The 19,948-nt window shown below is 43.5% G+C and overlaps 1 protein-coding gene across 1 annotated transcript; it reads left to right on the forward strand.

Annotated features, from left to right (window-relative positions):
• Positions 1–265: 265 nt before the first annotated feature.
• ndufaf5 (NADH:ubiquinone oxidoreductase complex assembly factor 5) lies at positions 266–12,330 on the forward strand. The gene is made up of 11 exons (XM_064948143.1): positions 266–714; positions 820–860; positions 1,000–1,063; positions 1,500–1,547; positions 1,755–1,858; positions 1,985–2,024; positions 2,213–2,410; positions 2,580–2,640; positions 2,819–2,902; positions 11,788–11,870; positions 11,957–12,330. Exons 1-11 carry the CDS (start codon positions 388–390, stop codon positions 12,041–12,043), a joined length of 1,137 nt encoding a protein of 378 aa, XP_064804215.1. The 5' UTR covers positions 266–387; the 3' UTR covers positions 12,044–12,330.
• Positions 12,331–19,948: the final 7,618 nt, after the last annotated feature.

The raw sequence follows: 19,948 nt of genomic DNA on the forward strand, positions 1-19,948 counted from the left end.
GCAGTACAAAACCACAGTTCAGTCCATATTAAATACATAAGGCAAGCCAGGCAGTATAAAACCACAATTCAGTCCATATTCAATACATCATGTGTTCAAATTCAATAAATACATTTACCAATATAAATGTATCATTTGAGCTTTAAAATGAAATCCGCACTATATGCATTTGCCTTTACAACAACAAGAGGCGGTAAAACGAGTGAACAGACTGAAATCCAGTTCCACATTTTTTATCAAACAAGGAAAAAGCAGTTCCATGTTTTATGTTTGTCCACTGTGTCGAGGTCATTCAATGTGGATGACTGGAAGAACACACCAGACATTTATTTGTTATGCAATGGTTTGCTACATATTAGCGCGTTAGTCGGTAAACCATTTGTAAAAATGAACAATGCAATAGGTAGTCGTTTTCTCAATGGTAGTTGTGTCTGCCGGAGAGTCTTGAAAAAAGGCAGCGTTAGATTGCTGGTCCCTCAACAACATGATGCAGCTCATTCGCAAAGAAATGTCATGACAGCTCATGCAATGTTTCCACCGGTGAGAGAGTTGTCTTCTAAAATTCGGTGTTCTCAATGGACTGAAATTCAGAGGCAGTTGTCAGGCAGGGCTGGAGGTACAATGAATGTATTTGACAGGACTATGAAGAGGAGACAGAAGAAATGGGCTGCATCGCTACAAGACAGTGACAAATATGACTATCTGAGAGATGAGGTATACATACTGTAGCTCTATTTGTATGATATATTTACTCTTATCCTAGCTCTCTTTTATCCAAGGAAGTGTATGTGTTCTGGTACTGTTCATATTCATTTGCAGGTTGGAAGCAGAGTTGCAGACAGGGTCTATGACATTGCAAGGTAAGGCAACAGAAGTTGTGATGCATAGACACATTGTATGAAAATTGTCACATTCATCGCACTGTTGTTGAAATTAAAGTTTATATTTGTGCATGTGAGGGTGTGCATTTTTGCTGACATTTTGGACTTATTTTCACAGGACATTTCCTTTGGCATTGGACATTGGCTGTGGGAAAAGTCACATTGCTGAGCATTTGCACAAGGTAGCCTTCAATGGTTGTTCCTAAACAGGCGGGGAGCATTTGAAACAATAACAGCATTCTCCACCCGTTTCGGTAGAAAGTTGGAGGCTGAAGAAATGTAACCACTCTCAAATTCATAGACAGAGCTATGCAATATATCCATGATATCAAAATTATAGTTTTAACCATGTTTTAAGGCTATATCATGTGTGTTTACATTTACTTTGTTGACAAACATTATAGTAAAATAAGCTTTTAAATGTTTTGGGTTCTGATGGGGAACAACAGAACAAAGCTTATGAGGCATTTATTAGCTATATTTGTCAAGAATCAATGGGTACATATCATACATTTATAAGTCCAACATGGATGTAGATTGCCCCTTTTTAAGGTAGGGAAAACATCAACTCACAAGATGTATGGCTTTCTGAATATTGAATTGTGCTTCCATTTTCAGGAAGTAGTTGAGCAGCTCTTCTTAACTGATATCTCAGAAAAGTCTTTGGTGAGTTATCCAATTAAACGACTAATAGGAATTATAATATGTAATTCTGTTAGAACACCCATAGTCTAAGTGCAATGATGTGTTTATGAGCAGAGACCACCAACTATAGATCAATAGATTGATGGAATATCCTATAAAATCAGAGGCATGTTATGGAGGGACTTCTGTTTTTTTTCTGGATGATCTAACGCTCTTCTCGCTCCTCAGAGAAACACAAGACGAAGTGAGATCCCTACGCACTGTGTCATGGCCGATGAAGAGTTTCTACCCTTTAAAGAAAACACATTTGATCTGGTGGTCAGCAGCTTGAGGTGATTTGGCCCTGTAGATGTTTGACATAATATTCGATTTGAGCCCTCCGAGTCATATTCCCCAGGGTTTAGTATGGTTTGCTTGCAACACAAAACAATCTAGTACTGTATGTTTCTCCTTTTTAGCCTACACTGGATCAATGATCTCCCTGGAGCCTTGAGACAGGTAACTGACAGCCTCATATTATTCATTTTTACATCTGTACTTTGTCTATTGCCTTTTGCCGGCTGTTTTTCCAAATGCGTTACCTTCTTATAACATCATAATTACGCATAGGATTCAGGATTACAACAATCCTGGTTCTTCCGTCTGTATCACTGTGCTGTCATTATAATCCCTCTCCCTTCCCAAAGATCAACCAGGTCCTGAAGCCAGATGGGGTGTTCATTGGGGCCATGGTGGGTGGGGAGACCCTGTATGAGCTGCGCTGCTCCCTGCAGCTGGCTGAGCTCGAGCGGGAAGGGGGGTTCTCCCCCCACGTGTCCCCCTACACGGCCGTCACAGACCTTGGCAACTTGCTGGGCCAGGCAGGCTTCAGTATGCTGACAGTGGTGAGGCCTTGGGTGTCCATAGCCATAGATTTACAATATAGGCTAATATGAGTGTTCTATTTAATTCTGTGGTCCTGGCTGTGAATCTAGCAATTATCTAGAAATTATAATGATGCCGCAATACTTGTGTTTGAGGCAAGTGATTTATATTACATTTTGTTTTCTGTAGGACATTGATGAAATTCAAGTGCACTATCCTGGAATACTTGAGGTCATGAGTGACCTGCAAGGTAGGCCTACTGTATACCGCAGTTATACTGTTGTAGATCTGTGCTTTTTGTTCATACTGAGTTTTTATAGTTTAATTGTTTCTATTCATCTTCTCATAGGTAGAGGCTCATAGGACAGGCAGTTGAATAATGTTTAGTGCCTGAATGCTGAGTTTTCACCGTTGTCTCAACTCTCCAGGTATGGGGGAGAGCAACTGCGCTTGGAACAGGAAGTCCATGTTGCACAGAGACACCATTTTAGCTGCAGCTGCAATCTACCAAGGTGAGCTACATAGTAGATAAATACATACTTGAAATGAAACCATCTTATACTATTATTATCATCCATACTTACTGTTCCGGGCTGGCAGCCTTCTGAATCATTGCTACTCTAACTTCTGCGATGCAAACAAAGCCCTCCCTCGCCCTCCTTTCGGCAAATCTGACCATGATTCCATTTTGTTGCTCCCAGCCTATAGACAGAAACTAGCTCCCAGCCTATAGACAGAAACTAAAACAAGAAACACCCGAGCTTAGGTCTGTTCAACGCTGGTCCAACCAATCGGATTCCACGCTTCAAGATTGCTTCGATCACGTGGACTGGGATATGTTCCGGATAGCCTCAGGCAACAATATTGATGTACAGTTGAGGCCAAAAGTTAAGAATGACACAAATATTAATTTCCACAATGTTTGCTGCTTCAGTGTCTTTAGATGTTTTTTGTCAGATGTTACTATGGAATACTGAAGTATAATTACAAGAATTTCATAAGTGTCAAAGGCTTTTGACAATGCATCAACTTCATGTAAAAGTGTCTATTTGTAGTGTTAACCCTGCTTTTTCAAGACCTCTGCAATCCGCCTTGGCATGCTGTCAATTAACTTCTGGGCCACATCCTGACTGTCGGAAGCCCATTCTTGCATAATCAATGCTTGGAGTTTGTCAGAATTTGTGGGTTTTTGTTTGTCTACCCGCCTCTTGAAAATTGACCACAAGTTCTCAATGGGATTAAGGTCTGGGGAGTTTCCTGGCAATGGACCCAAAATATTGATGTTTTGTTCCCCGAGCCACTTAGTTATCACTTTTGCCTTATGGCAAGGTGCTCAATCATGCTGGAAAAGGCATTGTTCGTCACCAAACTGTTCCTGAATGGTTGGGAGAACTTGCTCTCAGAGGATGTGTTGGTACCATTCTTTATTCATGGCTATGTTCTTAGGAAAAATTGTGAGTGAGCCCACTCCCTTGGCTGAGAAGAAACCCCACCCATGAATGGTCTCAGGATGCTTTACTGTTGGCATTACACAGGACTGTTGGCATTACAGAGGACTGTTGGCAGCGCTCACCTTGTCTTCTCTGGACAAGCTTTTTTCCGGATGCCCCAAACAATCGGAAAGATGATTCATCAGAGAAAATTACTTTACCCCAGTCCTCAGCAGTCCAATCCCTGTACCTTTCGCAGAATATCAGTCTGTCCATGATGTTTTTCCTGGAGAAGTGGCTTCTTTGCTGCCCTTCTTGACACCAGGCCATCCTCCAAAATACTTCGCCTCACTGTGCGTGCAGATGCACTCACACCTCCCTGCTGCCATTCCTGAGCAAGCACTGTACTGGTGGTGCCCCGATCCCGCAGCTGAAGCAACTTTAGGAGACGGTCCTGGCGCTTGCTGGACTTTCTTGGGCGCCCTGAAGCCTTTTTCACAACATTTGAACCGCTCTCCTTGAAGTTCTTGATGATCCGATAAATGGTTGATTTAGGTGCAATCTTACTGGCAGCAATAGCCTTGCCTGTGAAGTCCTTTTTGTGCAAAGCAATGATGACGGCACGTGTTTCCTTGCAGGTAACCATGTTTGACAGAGGAAGAACAATGATTCCAAGCACCACCCTCCTTTTGAAGCTTCCAGTCTGTTATTCTTAACTCAATCAGCATGACAGAGTGATCTCCAGCCTTGTCCTCATCAACATTCACACCTGTGCTAATGAGAGAATCACTGACATGTCAGCTGGTCCTTTTGTGGCAGGGCTGAAATGCAGTGGAAATGTTTTTTAGGGATTCAGTTCATTTGCATGGCAAAGAGGGACTTTGCAATTCATCTAATCAGTCTTCATGACATTCTGGAGTATATGCAAAATGCCATCATACAAACTGAGGCAGCAGACTTTCATATTCATATGTCATTCTCAAAACTTTTGGCCACGACTGTATATGCTGATTCAGTGAGCGAGTTTGAGCAAGTGCATCGGAGATGTACCCACGGTGACTATTAAAACCTTCCCCAACCAGAAACCGTGGATTGATGGCAGCATTCGTGCAAAACTGAAAGCGCGAATCACTGCTTTTAATCATGGCAAGGTGACCGGAAACATGACCGAATACAAACAGTGTAGCTATTCCCTCCGCAAGGCAATCAAACAAGCGTCAGTACAGAGACAAAGTAGAGTCGCAATTCAACGGCTCAGACACGAGACGTATGTGGCTGTGTCTGCAGTCAATCACGGATTACAAAAAGAAAACTAGCCCCGTTGCGGACATGGACGTCTTGCTCCCAGACACATTAAACAACTTCTTTGCTCGCTTTGAGGACAATACAGTGCCACTGACACAGCCCGCTACCAGATCCTGCGGGCTCTCCTTCACCGCGACCAACGTGAGTAAAACATTTAAACGTGTTAACCCTCACAAGGCTGCAGGCCCAGACGGCATCCCTAGCCGCATCCTCAGAGCATGCGCAGACCAGCTGGCTGGTGTGTTTATGGACATATTCAATCAATCCCTATCCCAGTCTGCTGTTCCCACATGCTTCAAGAGGGCCACCATTGTTCCTGTTCCCAAGAAACCTAAGGTAACTGAGCTAAACGACTATCGCCCTGTAGCACTCACTTCCGTCATCATGAAGTGCTTTGAGAGACAAGTCAAGGATCATATCACCTCCACCCTACCTGACACGCTAGACCCACTCCAATTTGCTTAACGTCCCAATAGGTCCACAGACGACGCAGTCGCACTCACACTGCACACTGCCCTAATCCATCTGGACAAGAGGAATACCTATGTAAGAATGCTGTTCATCGATTACAGCTCAGCATTTGACACCATACCACCCTCCAAACTCGTCATTAAGCTCAAGATCCTGGGTCTCGACCCCACCCTGTGTAACTGGGTCCTGGACTTTGACGGGCCGCCCCCAGGTGGTGAAGGTAGGAAACATATCCACCCCGCTGATCCTCAACACTGGGGCCCCACAAGTGTGCGTTCTCAGCCCTCTCCTCTACTCCCTGTTCACCCATGACAGTGTGACCATGCACGCCTCCAACTCAATCATCAAGTTTGCAGATGACACTACAGTGGTAGGCTTGATTACCAAAAACAATCGAACCCCGGTCTGTAGTGACGCCTCAAGCACTGCGATGCTGTGCCTTAGACCACTGCGCCACTCGGGAGGGCGGCGTTCATCTTTCCCTCGATCCTGACTAGACTCCCAGTCCCTGCCACTGAAAAACATCCCCACAGCATGATGCTGTCACTACCATGCTTCACCTTAGGCATGGTGCCAGGTTTCCTCCAGACGCAATGCTTGACATTCAGGCCAAAGAGTTCAATCTTGTTTCTCATGGTGTGAGAGTCTTTAACTGCCTTTAAGCAAACTCCAAGTGGACTGTCATGTGCCTTTTACTGAGGAGTAGCTTCCTTCTGGCCACTCTACCATAAAGGCCTGATTGGTGGAGTGCTGCAGAGGAGAACCTTCCAGAAGGATAATCATCTATCTCCACAGAGGAACTCTGGAGCTCTGTCAGAGTGACCCTCGGGTTCTTGGTCAACTTGGCCTCCGTTAGGTTCTTGCTCAGTTTGGCCGGCCAGCCAGCTCCAGGAAAAGTCTTGGTGGTTCCAAACTTCTTCCATTTAAGAGTGGAGGCCAATGTGTTCTTAGACCTTCAATGCTGCAGAAATGTTTTGGTTTCCTTCCCCAGATCTGTTCCTGAACACAATCCTGTCTCGGAGCTCTACGGACAATTCCTTCAACCTCATAGCTTTGTTTTTGCTCTGACATGCACTGTCAACTGTGGGACCTTATATAGACAGGTGCCTTTCCAAATCATACCCAATCAATTGAATTTACCACAGGTGGACTCCAATCAAGTTGTACAAACATTTAAAGGATAATCAATGAACACAGGATGCACCTGAGCTCAATTTTCAGTCTCATTGCAAAGGGTCTGAATACTTATGTAAATAAGGAATTTCATTTTATGTATAATGTACAAAAATGTATAAAATCCTGTTTTTACTTTGTCATTATGGGGTATTGTGTGTAGATTGGAGTTTTAAAAAATTTTAAAATACATTTTAGAACAAGGCTGTAATGAAACAATATGGAAAAGGGAAGGTTTCTGAATACCTCCCGAACGCACTGCTTTTATATCTATATCACACACATTACCAAGAGTATGTGGACACCCTTAAAATTAGTGCATTAGGCTTTTTCAGACACACCTGTTGCTTACAGGTGTATAAAATCAAGCACACAGCCATGCAATCTCCATAGACAAATATTGGCAGTAGAATGGCCCTTCCTTAAGAGCTCTGTGACTTTCAACGTCATAGGATGCCACCTTTCCAATAAGTCAGTTCGTCACATTTCTACCCTGCTAGAGCTGTCCCCGACAACTGTAAGTGCTGATATTGTGAAGTGGAAACGTCGAGAAACAACAACGGCTCTGCCGCGAAGTGATAGGACACAAGCTCTCAATGGGACTGCAGAGGGCATAAGTGCTCACAACGAATTGGATTCTGGAACAGTTGAAATGCATTGTCTGTAGTGATGAATCACGCTTCACCATATGGCAGTTCGACGGACCAATCTGGATTTGGCGGATGCCAGGAAAACGCTACCTGCCTGAATGCATAGTGCCAACGGTAAAGTTTGGTGGAGGAGGAATACTGGTCTGGGCTGTTCTTCATGGTTCGGGCTAGGCCCCTTAGTTCCAGTGAAGGGAAATCTGAACACTACAGCATACAGTGACATTCTAGACAATTCTGTCTTTCCAAATTTGTGGCAACAGATTGGGGAAGGTCCTTTCTTGTTTCAGCATGATAATGCGCCCATGCGCAAAGCAAGGTCCATACAGAAGTGATATATCGCCTTGACCTCAACCTCCTTCGGGATGAATTGGAACACCAACTGTAAGCCAGGATCGCCCAACATCAGTGCCCGATCTCGGTAAAGCACTTGTGGCTGAATGGAAGCAAATCCTCACAGCAATGTTCCAACATCTAGCCAAATACATTTAAACTCAGTTTTTCACAATTCCTGACATTTAATCCTTGTAAAAATTCCCTGTCTTAGGTCAGTTAGGATCACCACTTTATTTTAAGAATGTGAAATGTCAGAGAAATAGTAGAATGATTTATTTCCGCTTTTATTTATTTCATCGTATTCCCAGTAGGTCAGACGTTTACATACACTCAATTAGTATTTGCTAGCTTTGCCTTTACATTGTTTAACTTGGTTCAAACATTTCAAGTAGCCTTCCACAAGCTTCCCACAATAAGTTGGGTGAATTTTGGCCCATTCCTCCTGACAGAGCTGGTGTAACGGACTGAGGTTTGTAGGCCTCCTTGCTCGCACACGCTTTTTCAGCCCACACATTTTCTATAGGATTGAGGTCAGGGCTTTGTGATGGCCACTCCAATACCTTGACTTAGTTGTCCTTAAGCCATTTTGCCACAACTTTGGAAGTATGCTTGGGGTCATTGTCCATTTGGAAGACCCATTTGCGACCAAGATTTAACTTCCTGACTGACGTCTTGAGATGGTGCTTCAATATATCCACATAATATTCCTCCTCATGATGCCATCTATTTTGTGAAGTGCGCCAGTCAGTTTGTTCCATCAGACTAGACGACATTTTTCCAAAAAAGTACAATATTTGTCCCCATATGCAGTTGCAAACTGTAGTCTGGCTTTTTTATGGCGGTTTTGGAGCAGGGTCTTCTTCCTTGCTGAGCTGCCTTTCAGGTTATGTCAATATAGGACTCCTTTTACTGTGGTTAGAGATACTTTTGTACCTGTTTTCTCCAGCATCTTCACAAGATCATTTGCTGTTCTGGGATTGATTTGCACTTTTCGCACCAAGGTACGTTCATCTCTAGGAGACAGAACGTGTCTTTCCTGAGCGGAATGACGGCTGCGTGGTCCCATGGTGTCTATACTTGCGTACTGTTTGTACAGATGAACGTGGTACCTTCAGGCGTTTGGAAACGGCTTCCAAGGATGAACCAGACTTGTGGAGGTCTACAAAGAAAATTCTGAGGTCTAGGCTGATTTTCCCATGATTTTAAGCAAAGAGGCACTGATTTTGAAGGTAGGCCTTGAAATACATCCACAGGTACACCTCCAATTGACTCAAATTATGTCAATTAGCCTATCAGAAGCTTCTAAAGCCATGACATACATTTTGGGAATTTTCTAAGCTGTTTAAAGGCACAGTCAACTTAGTGTATGTAAACTTCTGACCCACTGGAATTGTGATACAGTGAAATAATCTGTCTGTAAACAATTGTTGGAAAAATTGTGTCATGCACAAAGTAGATGTCCAAACCGACTTGCCAAGACTATAACAAAAAATTTGTGGATTGGTTGAAAAACGAGTTGACTCCAACCTAAGTGTATGTAAACTTCCAACTTCAACTTTGTGTGTGTATACAGTGGGGAGAAAAATGTATTTAGTCAGCCACCAATTGTGCAAGTTCTCCCACTTAAAAAGATGAGGCCTGTAATTTTCATCATACGTACACTTCAACTATGACAGACAAAATGAGAATAAAAAAAATTATGGTGGAAAATAAGTATTTGGTCAATAACAAAAGTTTCTCAATACTTTTATATACCCTTTGTTGGCAATGATAGAGGTCAAACGTTTTCTGTAAGTCTTCACAAGGTTCACACACACTGTTGCTGGTATTTTGGCCCATTCCTCCATGCAGATATCCTCTAGAGCAGTGATGTTTTGGGACTGTTGCTGGGCAACACAGACTTTCAACTCCCTCCAAAGATTTTCTATGGGGTTGAGATCTGGAGACTGGCTAGGCCACTCCAGGACCTTGAAATGCTTCTTACGAAGACACTCCTTCGTTTGCTTGGGCGGTGTGTTTAGGATCATTGTCATGCTGAAAGACCCAGTCACGTTTCATCTTCAATGCCCTTGGTGATGGAAGGAGGTTTTCACTCAATCTCACGATACATGACCCCATTCATTCTTTCCTTTACACGGATCAGTCGTCCTGGTCCCTTTGCATAAAAACAGCCCCAAAGCATGATGTTTCCACCCCCATGCTTCACAGTAGGTATGGTGTTCTTTGGATGCAACTCAGCATTCAAACACGACCAGTTGAGTTTTCACCAAAAAGTTATATTTTGGTTTCATCTGACCATATGACATTCTCCCAATCTTCTTCTGGATCATCCAAATGCTCTCTAACAAACTTCAGACGGGCTTGGACTTGTACTGGCTTAAGCAGGGGGACACGTCTGGCACTGCAGGATTTGAGTCCCTGGCGGCGTAGTGTGTTAATGATGGTAGGCTTTGTTACTTTGGTCCCAGCTCTCTGCAGGTCATTCACTAGGTCCCCCCGTGTGGTTCTGGGATTTTTGCTCACCGTTCTTGTGATCATTTTGACCCCACGGGGTGAGATCTTGCGTGGAGCCCCAGATCGAGTGAGATTATCAGTGGTCTTGTATGTCTTCCATTTCCTAATAATTGCTCCCACAGTTGATTTCTTCAAACCAAGCTGCTTACCTATTGCAAATTCAGTCTTCCCAGCCTGGTGCAGGTCTACAATTCTGTTTCTGGTGTCCTTTGACAGCTCTTTGGTCTTGGCCATAGTGGAGTTTGGAGTGTGACTGTTTGAGGTTGTGGACAGGTGTCTTTTATACTGATAACAAGTTCAAACAGGTGCCATTAATACAGGTAATGAGTGGAGTACAGAGGAGCCTCTGAAAGAAGTTGTTACAGGTCTGTGAGAGCCAGACATCTTGCTTCTTTGTAGGTGACCAAATACTTATTTTCCACCATAATTTGCAAATAAATTCATTAAAAATCCTACAATGTGATTTTCTGGATTTTTTTTCTTCTCATTTTGTCTGTCATAGTTGAAGTGTAGCTATGATGAAAATTACAGGCCTCATCTTTTTAAGTGGGAGAACTTGCACAATTGGTGGCTGACTAAATACTTTTTTGCCCCACTGTATGTAATGCCAAAGCCCTGTTTATAGATCGGGTCTGTTTTATTTTCTTCAAAATCTTAATCTAACAAGGTAGAAAGCCTATGATTTTTGTTCCATTTACTTTAATAACAAGTATGCCTGTCATACCTTCTCATACCTCAATTCGAGTCGTTGTTTTAACTTAACACCCCTTCACTGACACAGAAGGGTGGAGGAATTGACCAACATCTAGATATAGCAGCCAATATCCTAATTTTGTCCGTCAAACAGGTAGACCTCCCAATTATTTCTTAAATATGAATAAATAGGCTCCAACCCAAAGCCCTGTTAGTGTAAAGAATATTAAGACGTTGAAATTAATTATGCCTACTCGAATTTGCCTATTTTCATCACCATGAGCTGTCCATTTCCGATTAATAGTGCCCCGGCTGCTGCTTCAAATTTCAGCACCACGATGTAGGTTACTCGTACCTGGCTTATTGTGAGGGCGATAACTCTGATAAATAGGCCTACATTTATGGGCAAGAAACATTTTATTTTTAATCAAGTCAATTTTAGAATTCTCAGTTGAACTCCGGTTCTCCTTTGATATACACCTTCCCAGCAGCTCTTTGTTTCTGTGCTTTTCGAGCATGCTCTTCGTAGCCTATAGGCTATGGATTATTTGATTGAGACCGTACTAAATAGCCTGTAGGCGCACTTGATATTGCGCACCCAGCAGAGAATCAGAGATGAGGGGTGGCATCGGGCACACATCGATATATAGCCTATATATAGCCACTGATTCTAAAACCCTGAGAAATATTGACATTTCATCAATAGTGTGTGTTTAGCGCAGCCTTGGAACAAAACCATGCACAATCAGCAGCTCTCCAGTGCCAGTTGTAAACCCAGCCTGTCCCCTGCTTTAGATGCTGATACTGTATTTGATTGATTTCCCTCAGAGATGTATGGGAGTGAGAATGGGTCTGTTCCTGCAACATTTGAGATCCTCTACATGATTGGTTGGAAGCCTCATGACTCACAGGTGTGTGATCTTCGCAAATTACATTTGCAGAAATATAATGTAAATGGCAATGGTGAAGATGTTGAATGCTGTTTTGTTCTTGGCAGGCGAAACCAGCTAGAAGAGGCTCTGCAAATGTGTCTTTTGGGGACCTCTCGAAGATCGGCCAGCCATCAACTAAAGACAAGTCGTAGAAAAAAAGCATCTGTAGCCATTGCATAAAGAATATTAAAGTATGGGGTAAGTTCCCCAATGAAGGTATTGGCGAACTACTAAAATAGATAGTGGACATCTCTTGGGAACCAGTCACCTCAATGACATGTCAGATGTCACTTTTTCACTGATACTATGACAGAATTTGTTTCTCACCCATTAATAGCAAATGCATACATTTCTACATTACATTTATTATTTAGTGTCTTGTGTTCCTGTCTTTCCATGCTTCATGTTCTTAAAATAAATGCAATGATATAAATCTCCACTTTGTCTGACGATGAACTGTATGTATACTGTTTATACAGTGTTTACATCTGAAGGTAATGCTGTTTGTCAGAAGTGGAATTCAAAATATTAACATATTGGACTCAAATGCCAAAGCCACCACTGGTGTGCGTGGTCAAAGAGCTCTATTTTCATGTCATCTGACCATAGCACTGCCTGGAGTTTGATAAACGGCATTGTTATTTGGACCAGCGAGAGCATCCTGCCCAGCAACTACTGGGCATCCGACCGTAAGGTGCTACAGAGAGTAGTGCGTACAGCCCAGTACATCACTGGGGCCAAGCTTCCTGCCATCCAGGACATATATACTAGGCAGTGTCAGATGAAGGCACAAAAAAATTGTCAAAGACTCCAGTTACCCAAGTCATAGACTTGTCTCTCTGCTACCGCAGGGCAAGTGGTACTGGAGCGCCTAGTCTAGATCCAAAAGGCTCCTTAACAGCTTCTACCAAGCCATAAGCCAGCTGAACAATTAATCAAATGGCCACCCGGACTATTTACATTGACAACCCCCCCCCCCCTTGTTTTTACACTGCTGCTACTCACTGTTTTATCTATGCATAGTCACTTTAACCCTACCTACATGTACAAATTACCTCGACTAACATGTACCCCAGCACACTGACTCGGTACCGGTACCCCCTGTATATAGCCTCGTTATTATTTTGTGCTACTTTTACTTTAAATCTTTTCTTAACTATTCTTGAAATGCATTGTTGGTAAGCATTGCACGGTAAGGTCTACCCCTGTTGTATTCGGCGCATGTGACATACGATTTGATTGCAACCGGTGCTATGGTCAGATGGTATGAAAATAGAGCTCTTTGGCCACACACACCAGTTGTGGGTTTGGCGTTGAAAAACAGAAGTATATGCCATACCTACAGAAAATATGGTTGTGCATTTGATGTTACGGGGCTATTTTGCTACCACTGGTCCTGAGGCCCTTGTTTAAGGTCTACTGCATCATGAACTGTACCAGGACATTTTACCCAAAACCTTGCCTCTGCCAGGAGGCTCATACTTGGGAGTGGATCTTCAAGCAAGACAATAACCCCAAGCACACATCGAACCCAATTGAAAACATATGGTTTGAATCAGATATTCCGAAACTAGGGTACACGCAATGCCATTGGGGGTACGCCCCAAACAATATTTAAAAAATATACACTGCTCAAAAAAATAAAGGGAACACTTAAACAACACAATGTCAATCACACTTCTGTGAAATCAAACTGTCCACTTAGGAAGCAACACTGATTGAAAATGAATTTCACATGCTGTTGTGCAAATGGAATAGACAACAGGTGGAAATTATAGGCATTTAGCAAGACACCCCCAATAAAGGAGTGGTTCTGCAGGTGAGACCACAGACCACCTCTCAGCTCCTATGCTTCCTGGCTGATGCTTTGGTCACTTTTGAATGCTGGCAGTGCTTTCACTCTAGTGGTAGCATGAGACAGAGTCTACAACCCACACAACTGGCTCAGGTAGTGCAGCTCATCCAGGATGGAACATCAATGCGAGATATGGCAAGAAGGTTTGCTGTGTCTGTCAGCGTAGTGTCCAGAGCATGGAGGCGCTACCAGGAGACAGACCAGTACATCAGGAGACGTGGAGGAGGCCGTAGGAAGGCAACAACCCAGCAGCAGGACCGCTACCACCGCCTTTGTGCAAGGAGGAGCAGGAGGAGCACTACCAGAGCCCTGCAAAATGACCTCCAGCAGGCCACAAATGTGCATGTGTCTGCTCAAACAGTCAGAAACAGACTCCATGAGGGTGGTATGAGGGCCCGACGTCCACAGGTGGGGGTTGTGCTTACAGCCCAACACCGTGCAGGACGTTTGGCATTTGCCAGAGAACACCAAGATTGGCAAATTCGCCATTGGCGCCCTGTGCTCTTCAGATGAAAGCAGGTTCACACTGAGCACATGTGACAGACGTGACAGACTGGAGACGCCGTGGAGAACGTTCTGCTGCCTGCAACATCCTCCAGCATGACTGGTTTGGCGGTGTGTCAGTCATGGTGTGGGGTGGCATTTCTTTGGGGGGGGCCGCACAACCCTCCATGTGCTCACCAGAGGTAGCCTGACTGGCATTAGGTACCGAGATGAGATTCTCAGACCCCTTGAGACCATATGCTGATGCGGTTGGCCCTGGGTTCCTCCTAATGCAAGACAATGCTAGACCTCATGTGGCTGGAGTGTCAGCAGTCCCTGCAAGAGGAAGGCATTGATGCTATGGACTGTCCCGCCCGTTCCCCAGACCTGAATCCAATTGAGCACATCTGGGACATCGTGTCTCGCTCCATCCACCAACGCCACGTTGCACCACAGACTGTCCAGGAGTTGGCAGATGCTTTAGTCCAGGTCTGGGAGGAGATCCCTCAGGAGACCATCCGCCACCTCATCAGGAGCATGCCCAGACGTTGTAGGAAGGTCATACAGGCACGTGGAGGCCACACACTACTGAGCCTCATTTTGACTTGTATTAAGGACATTACATCAAAGTTGGATCAGCCTGTAGTGTGGTTTTCCACTTAAATTTTGAGTGTGACTCCAAATCCAGACAACACAATGTCAAATACAGGTAGCCTAGTCAAATATTTAACTAGGCAAGTCAGTTAAGAACAAATTCTTATTTACAGGAACGGCCTACCCCAGCCAAACCCGGACGACGCTGGGCCAATTGTGCGGACTCCCAATCACGGACGAATGTGATGCAGCCTGGATTCGAAACAGGGACTGTAGTGACGCCTCTTGCACTGAGATGCAGTGCCTTAGACCACTGCACCACTCGGGAGCCAAATAATTAACATCCAATCACATTAATCGTTACTCCCTTGCGGGAAACCTTCACTCTTACGCAGACATTTAGAAACAAAACATGACAATTTGAAAAATAAGCCACAGGAGCGATAAATGACAACTTTTGAGTAGTAAGACATGTATAAAAACAACATACCATTAATAAGAAGGGGCTAGAAGCGTCTTATATGGTGAGCTACCGAGTGGCAGACAAGCTCCATACTATTGTGGAGGACATCATTCTTCCTGCTGCCGCGGATATGGCTGGGACAATGCTGGGGGAAAAGGACCCAAAAAACTATACAGACAATGCCTTCAAACATTTCACAACGCATCAGTGACATGTTTTGAAACAATTACTGCTTCGCATACAAGTCAGTGAATTATATGCGTTACAGCTGGATGAGTCAGACGTGGCGGGCCTGGCACAGCTCCTGGTATATGTCCATTACATTTATGGGGGGTCAATTAAGGAAGACATCCTCTTCTGCAAACCAGGACAACATGAGAAGATATTTTTAAGCACTGGACAGCTTTGTGACATCAAATGGACTTTGGTGGCCAAGATGTGTTGGTATCTGTACTGATGGTGCATATAGTGGGGCAAAAAAAGTATTTAGTCAGCCACCAATTGTGTAAGTCCTCCCACTTAAAAAGATGAGGCCTGTAATTTTAATCATAGGTACACTTAAACTATGACAGACAAAATTAGAAAAAAATCCAGAAAATCAAATCGTAGGATTTTTATTAATTTATTTGCAAATTATGGTTGTTAATAAGTATTTGGTCACCTACAAACAAGATTTGTACAGAACTGTAACTTCTTTAAGAGGCTCCTCTGTCCTCCACTCGTTACCTGTATTAATGGCACCTGTTTGAACTTGTTATCAGTATAAAAGACACCTGTCCACAACCTCAAACAGTCACACTCCAAACTCCACTATGGCCAAGACCAAAGAGCTGTCAAAGGACACCAGAAACAAAATTGTAGACCTGCACCAGGCTGGGAAGGCTGAATCTGCAAAAGGTAAGCAGCTTGTTTTGAAGAAATCAACTGTGGGAGCAATTATTAGGAAATGGAAGACATACAAGACCACTGATAATCTCCCTCAATCTGGGGCTCTACGCAAGATCTCACCCCGTGGGGTCAAAATGATCACCAGGACAGTGAGAAAAAAATCCCAGAACCACACGGGGGGACCTAGTGAATGACCTGCAGAGAGCTGGGACCAAAGTAACAAAGCCTACCATCAGTAACACACTACCCCGCCAGGGACTCAAATCCTGCAGTGCCAGACGTGTCCCCCTGCTTAAGCCAGTACATGTCCAGGCCCGTCTGAAGTTTGCTAGAGAACATTTGGATGATCCAGAAGAAGATTGGGAGAATGTCATATGGTCAGATGAAAACAAAATATAACTTTTTGGTAAAAACTCAACTCGTCGTGTTTGGAGGACAAAGAATTCTGAGTTGCATCCAAAGAACACCATACCTACTGTGAAGCATGGGGGTGGAAACATGCTTTTGGGCTGTTTTTTTGATCAGGCCCTACACCCAAGCAAGGGCACTGCGTTCATCCTCCTCTGGCCTGCTCGCCTCCCTACCATTGAGGAAGTACAGTTCCCGCTCAGCCCAGTCAAAACTGTTCGCTGCTCTGGCCCCCCAATGGTGGAACAAACTCCCTCACGACGCCAGGACAGCGGAGTCAATCACCACCTTCCGGAGACACCTGAAACCCCACCTCTTCAAGGAATACCTAGGATAGGATAAGTAATCCTTCTCCCCCCCCTTAATGACTTAGATGCACTATTGTAAAGTGGCTGTTCCACTGGATGTCAGAAGGTGAATTCACCAATTTGTAAGTCGCTCTGGATAAGAGCGTCTGCTAAATGACTTAAATGTAAATGTAATGTAAATGTTTTTCTGCAAAGGGACCAGTACGACTGATCCGTGTAAAGGAAAGAATGAATGGGGCCATGTATCGTGAGATTTTGAGTGAAAACCTCCTTCCAACAGCAAGGGCATTGAAGATGAAACGTGGCTGGGTCTTTCAGCATGACAATGATCCCAAATACACCGCCCGGGCAACGAAGGAATGGCTTCGTAAGAAGCATTTCAAGGTCCTGGAGTGGCCTAGCCAGTCTCCAGATCTCAACCCCATAGAAAATCTTTGGAGGGAGTTGAAAGTCCGTGTTGCCCAGCAACAGCCGCAAAACATCACTGCTCTGGAGGATATCTGCATGGAGGAATGGGCCAAAATACCAGCAACAGTGTGTGAAAACCTTGTGAAGACAGAAAACGTTTGACCATTTCCAAAAAAGGGTGTATAACAAAGTATTGAGGTAAACTTTTGTTATTGACCAAATACTTATTTTCCACTATAATTTGCAAATAAATTCATTAAAAATCCTACAATGTGATTTTCTGGATTTTTTTTCTCATTTTGTCTGTCATAGTTGAAGTGTACCTATGATGAAAATTATAGGCCTCTCATCTTTTTCAGTGGGAGAACTTTCCCAATTGGTGGCTGACTAAATACTTTTTTGCCCCACTGTAAGCCATGACAGGGAGACATAGTGGAGTGGTAACTCGCATGCTCCCGACGTCACTTGGGTACACTGCAGCATCCACCGACAGGCTCTTGCTGTCAAGGCAATGCCTGACAGCTTGAAATACTTGTTGGACACTACAGTGAAAATGGTTAACTTTGTTAAAGCAAGGCCATTGAACTTGTGTATTTTCTGCATTATGCAATGATATGGGCAGCGACCATGTAACGCTTTTACAACATACAGCAGTGAGCTGGTTATCAAGGGGCAAAGTATTGACGTTTTGAATTGAGAGACGAGCTTAAAGTTCTCTTTACTTGTCTGACCGCTTGCACGATAATGGGTTTCTCACACGACTGGCCTATCTGGGTGCTGTTTTTTCCTCGCCTGAATGATCTGAATCTAGGATTACAGGTACTCGCAACTATATTCAATGTGCGGGACCAAATTGAGGCAATGTTTAAGAAGTTGGAGCTCTTTTCTGTCTGCATTAACAAGGACAACACACAGGTCTTTCCATCACGGTATGATTTGTGTGTGTGCAAATTAACTCAAGCTGACGGACAATGTCAAACGTGATATAGTGCACCGGAGTGAGCTGGGCGCGCAACTACGCAGGTACTTTCCCGAAACGGACAACACAAACTGGATTCGTTATCCCTTTCATGCCCTGCCTCCAGTCCACTTCCCGATATCTGTACAAGAGAGCTTCATCGAAATTGCAACAAGCGGTTCTGTGAAAATTGAATTGAATCTCGGGATTGGGCTGCGCTCAGAGTATCCTGCCTTGGCAAATCGCGCTGTTAAGACACTGATGCCCTTTGCAACCACGTACCTATGTGAGAGTGGATTCTCGGCCCTCAATAGCATGAAAACTAAATACAGGCACAGACTGTGAGTGGAAAATGATTTAAGACTGAGACTCTCTCCAATACAACACAGCATTGCAGAGGTATGTTCATCCTTTCAAGCACAACCTTCTCAACCTGTGCTGAGTTATTCACCATTTTTTATGAACAAATAAGGTTTTACATGTAAGATGGCTAAATGAAAGAGCAAAATTATTGATTATTATATTATCATTTGTGCCCTGTTCCTATAAGAGGTTGTGACAAAAACAGTCATTCTTATGTTTAATAAGTGTCTTGTTTAGTGTGTGTGTGGCAGGCTTACAATGATGGCAAAAAACAACATTTGAGAGTGTACACAGCTGGAGGTTAAATGTTTGAAGAGGCATGGGACTATAAAAAGTTTGGGAACCACTGGTTTGAATTGAAGAGGGCAGTCCATAAGCACAGACAAATGATACCAAGGATCTGGAAAGATTCTGCATGCATGAATGGTCTAAGATCCCTCCCCAATGTGTTCTCCAATCTCATTAAACATTTTAGAAAAAGGCTCAGTGTCGTTATCCTCGCAAATGGTAGGGTGCTGGAGTACTGAAAATGGGTGCCAATATTTTTTTTATTTTTAGATTGAGTCATTAGAAGACAAAAAGGATCCATCAAACGCATATGGTGTGTCATGGTCGTCTCTGACTTGTGGCCAGACTCGCTCAGGTGGAACAAACAAACTTGCAACTTTTTTTTCAATGCTGAATTGAATGTCATTGAGACAACAGAAAGGTGCCAATATATATTTGTTCGCCAACATCCTTTGTGAATTTCAAAGTAATCCAAGAGATAAAAAAGAAATAAAAAAACAACTAAATGATTATCTAAAACGTTCTTGTCCTTGGGTATTTCTGCAAAGCCTATTCTGAGAAGTACATTTTGAATTAAGTTCAGAGGCCATCTTTGACGTTGCGGTGCGTGAAAGTATTAAGCTGTGGTGTTATCGGTAGCTCAGTATTTGGAGTAAACTACACAATTGTCCACCATCTATTGTTGTATCCTCAGATCTGGACTCGAGATACAGAAGTAATTCTTAATTCATGTTCCTTATGACAGAGATAATCAAGCAAGAGGACAGTGCCTGAGAAGAATGCAGCTACCCTGAGCTTGTAATCACCCTGTGGGGAGAAAGGTAACATGGAGCAGAGAAATAGATGGAAAAAAAGGTAGACATTCCTACTGTTCAAGATGAAGTCTATGTCAAACACATTACTGATCCATGCAAAAATGGTTCAACAGACAAAGACATTGGTTATAGTTAGTGAAAACCCCAGACTCCGGTACATACTACTGCGATAGGCAACTAATAGCAGATCTAAGAGTGACATAAAAATCTGCAAAAGAGGTCCCAA

The sequence above is a fragment of the Oncorhynchus masou genome, chromosome 4 (assembly GCF_036934945.1).
Source record: "Oncorhynchus masou masou isolate Uvic2021 chromosome 4, UVic_Omas_1.1, whole genome shotgun sequence".
Classification (NCBI taxonomy): Eukaryota; Metazoa; Chordata; class Actinopteri; order Salmoniformes; family Salmonidae; genus Oncorhynchus; species Oncorhynchus masou.

Excerpts from the sequence above, each read along its gene's own strand:
- ndufaf5 (XM_064948143.1), top strand. The coding sequence starts at position 388 with ATGAACAATGCAATAGGTAGTCGTTTTCTCAATGGTAGTTGTGTCTGC. Across the intron at positions 1,064-1,499 it reads TTGCTGAGCATTTGCACAAG|GAAGTAGTTGAGCAGCTCTT; the intron begins GTAGCCTTCAAT and ends TTCCATTTTCAG. Across the intron at positions 2,641-2,818 it reads GGTCATGAGTGACCTGCAAG|GTATGGGGGAGAGCAACTGC; the intron begins GTAGGCCTACTG and ends TCAACTCTCCAG.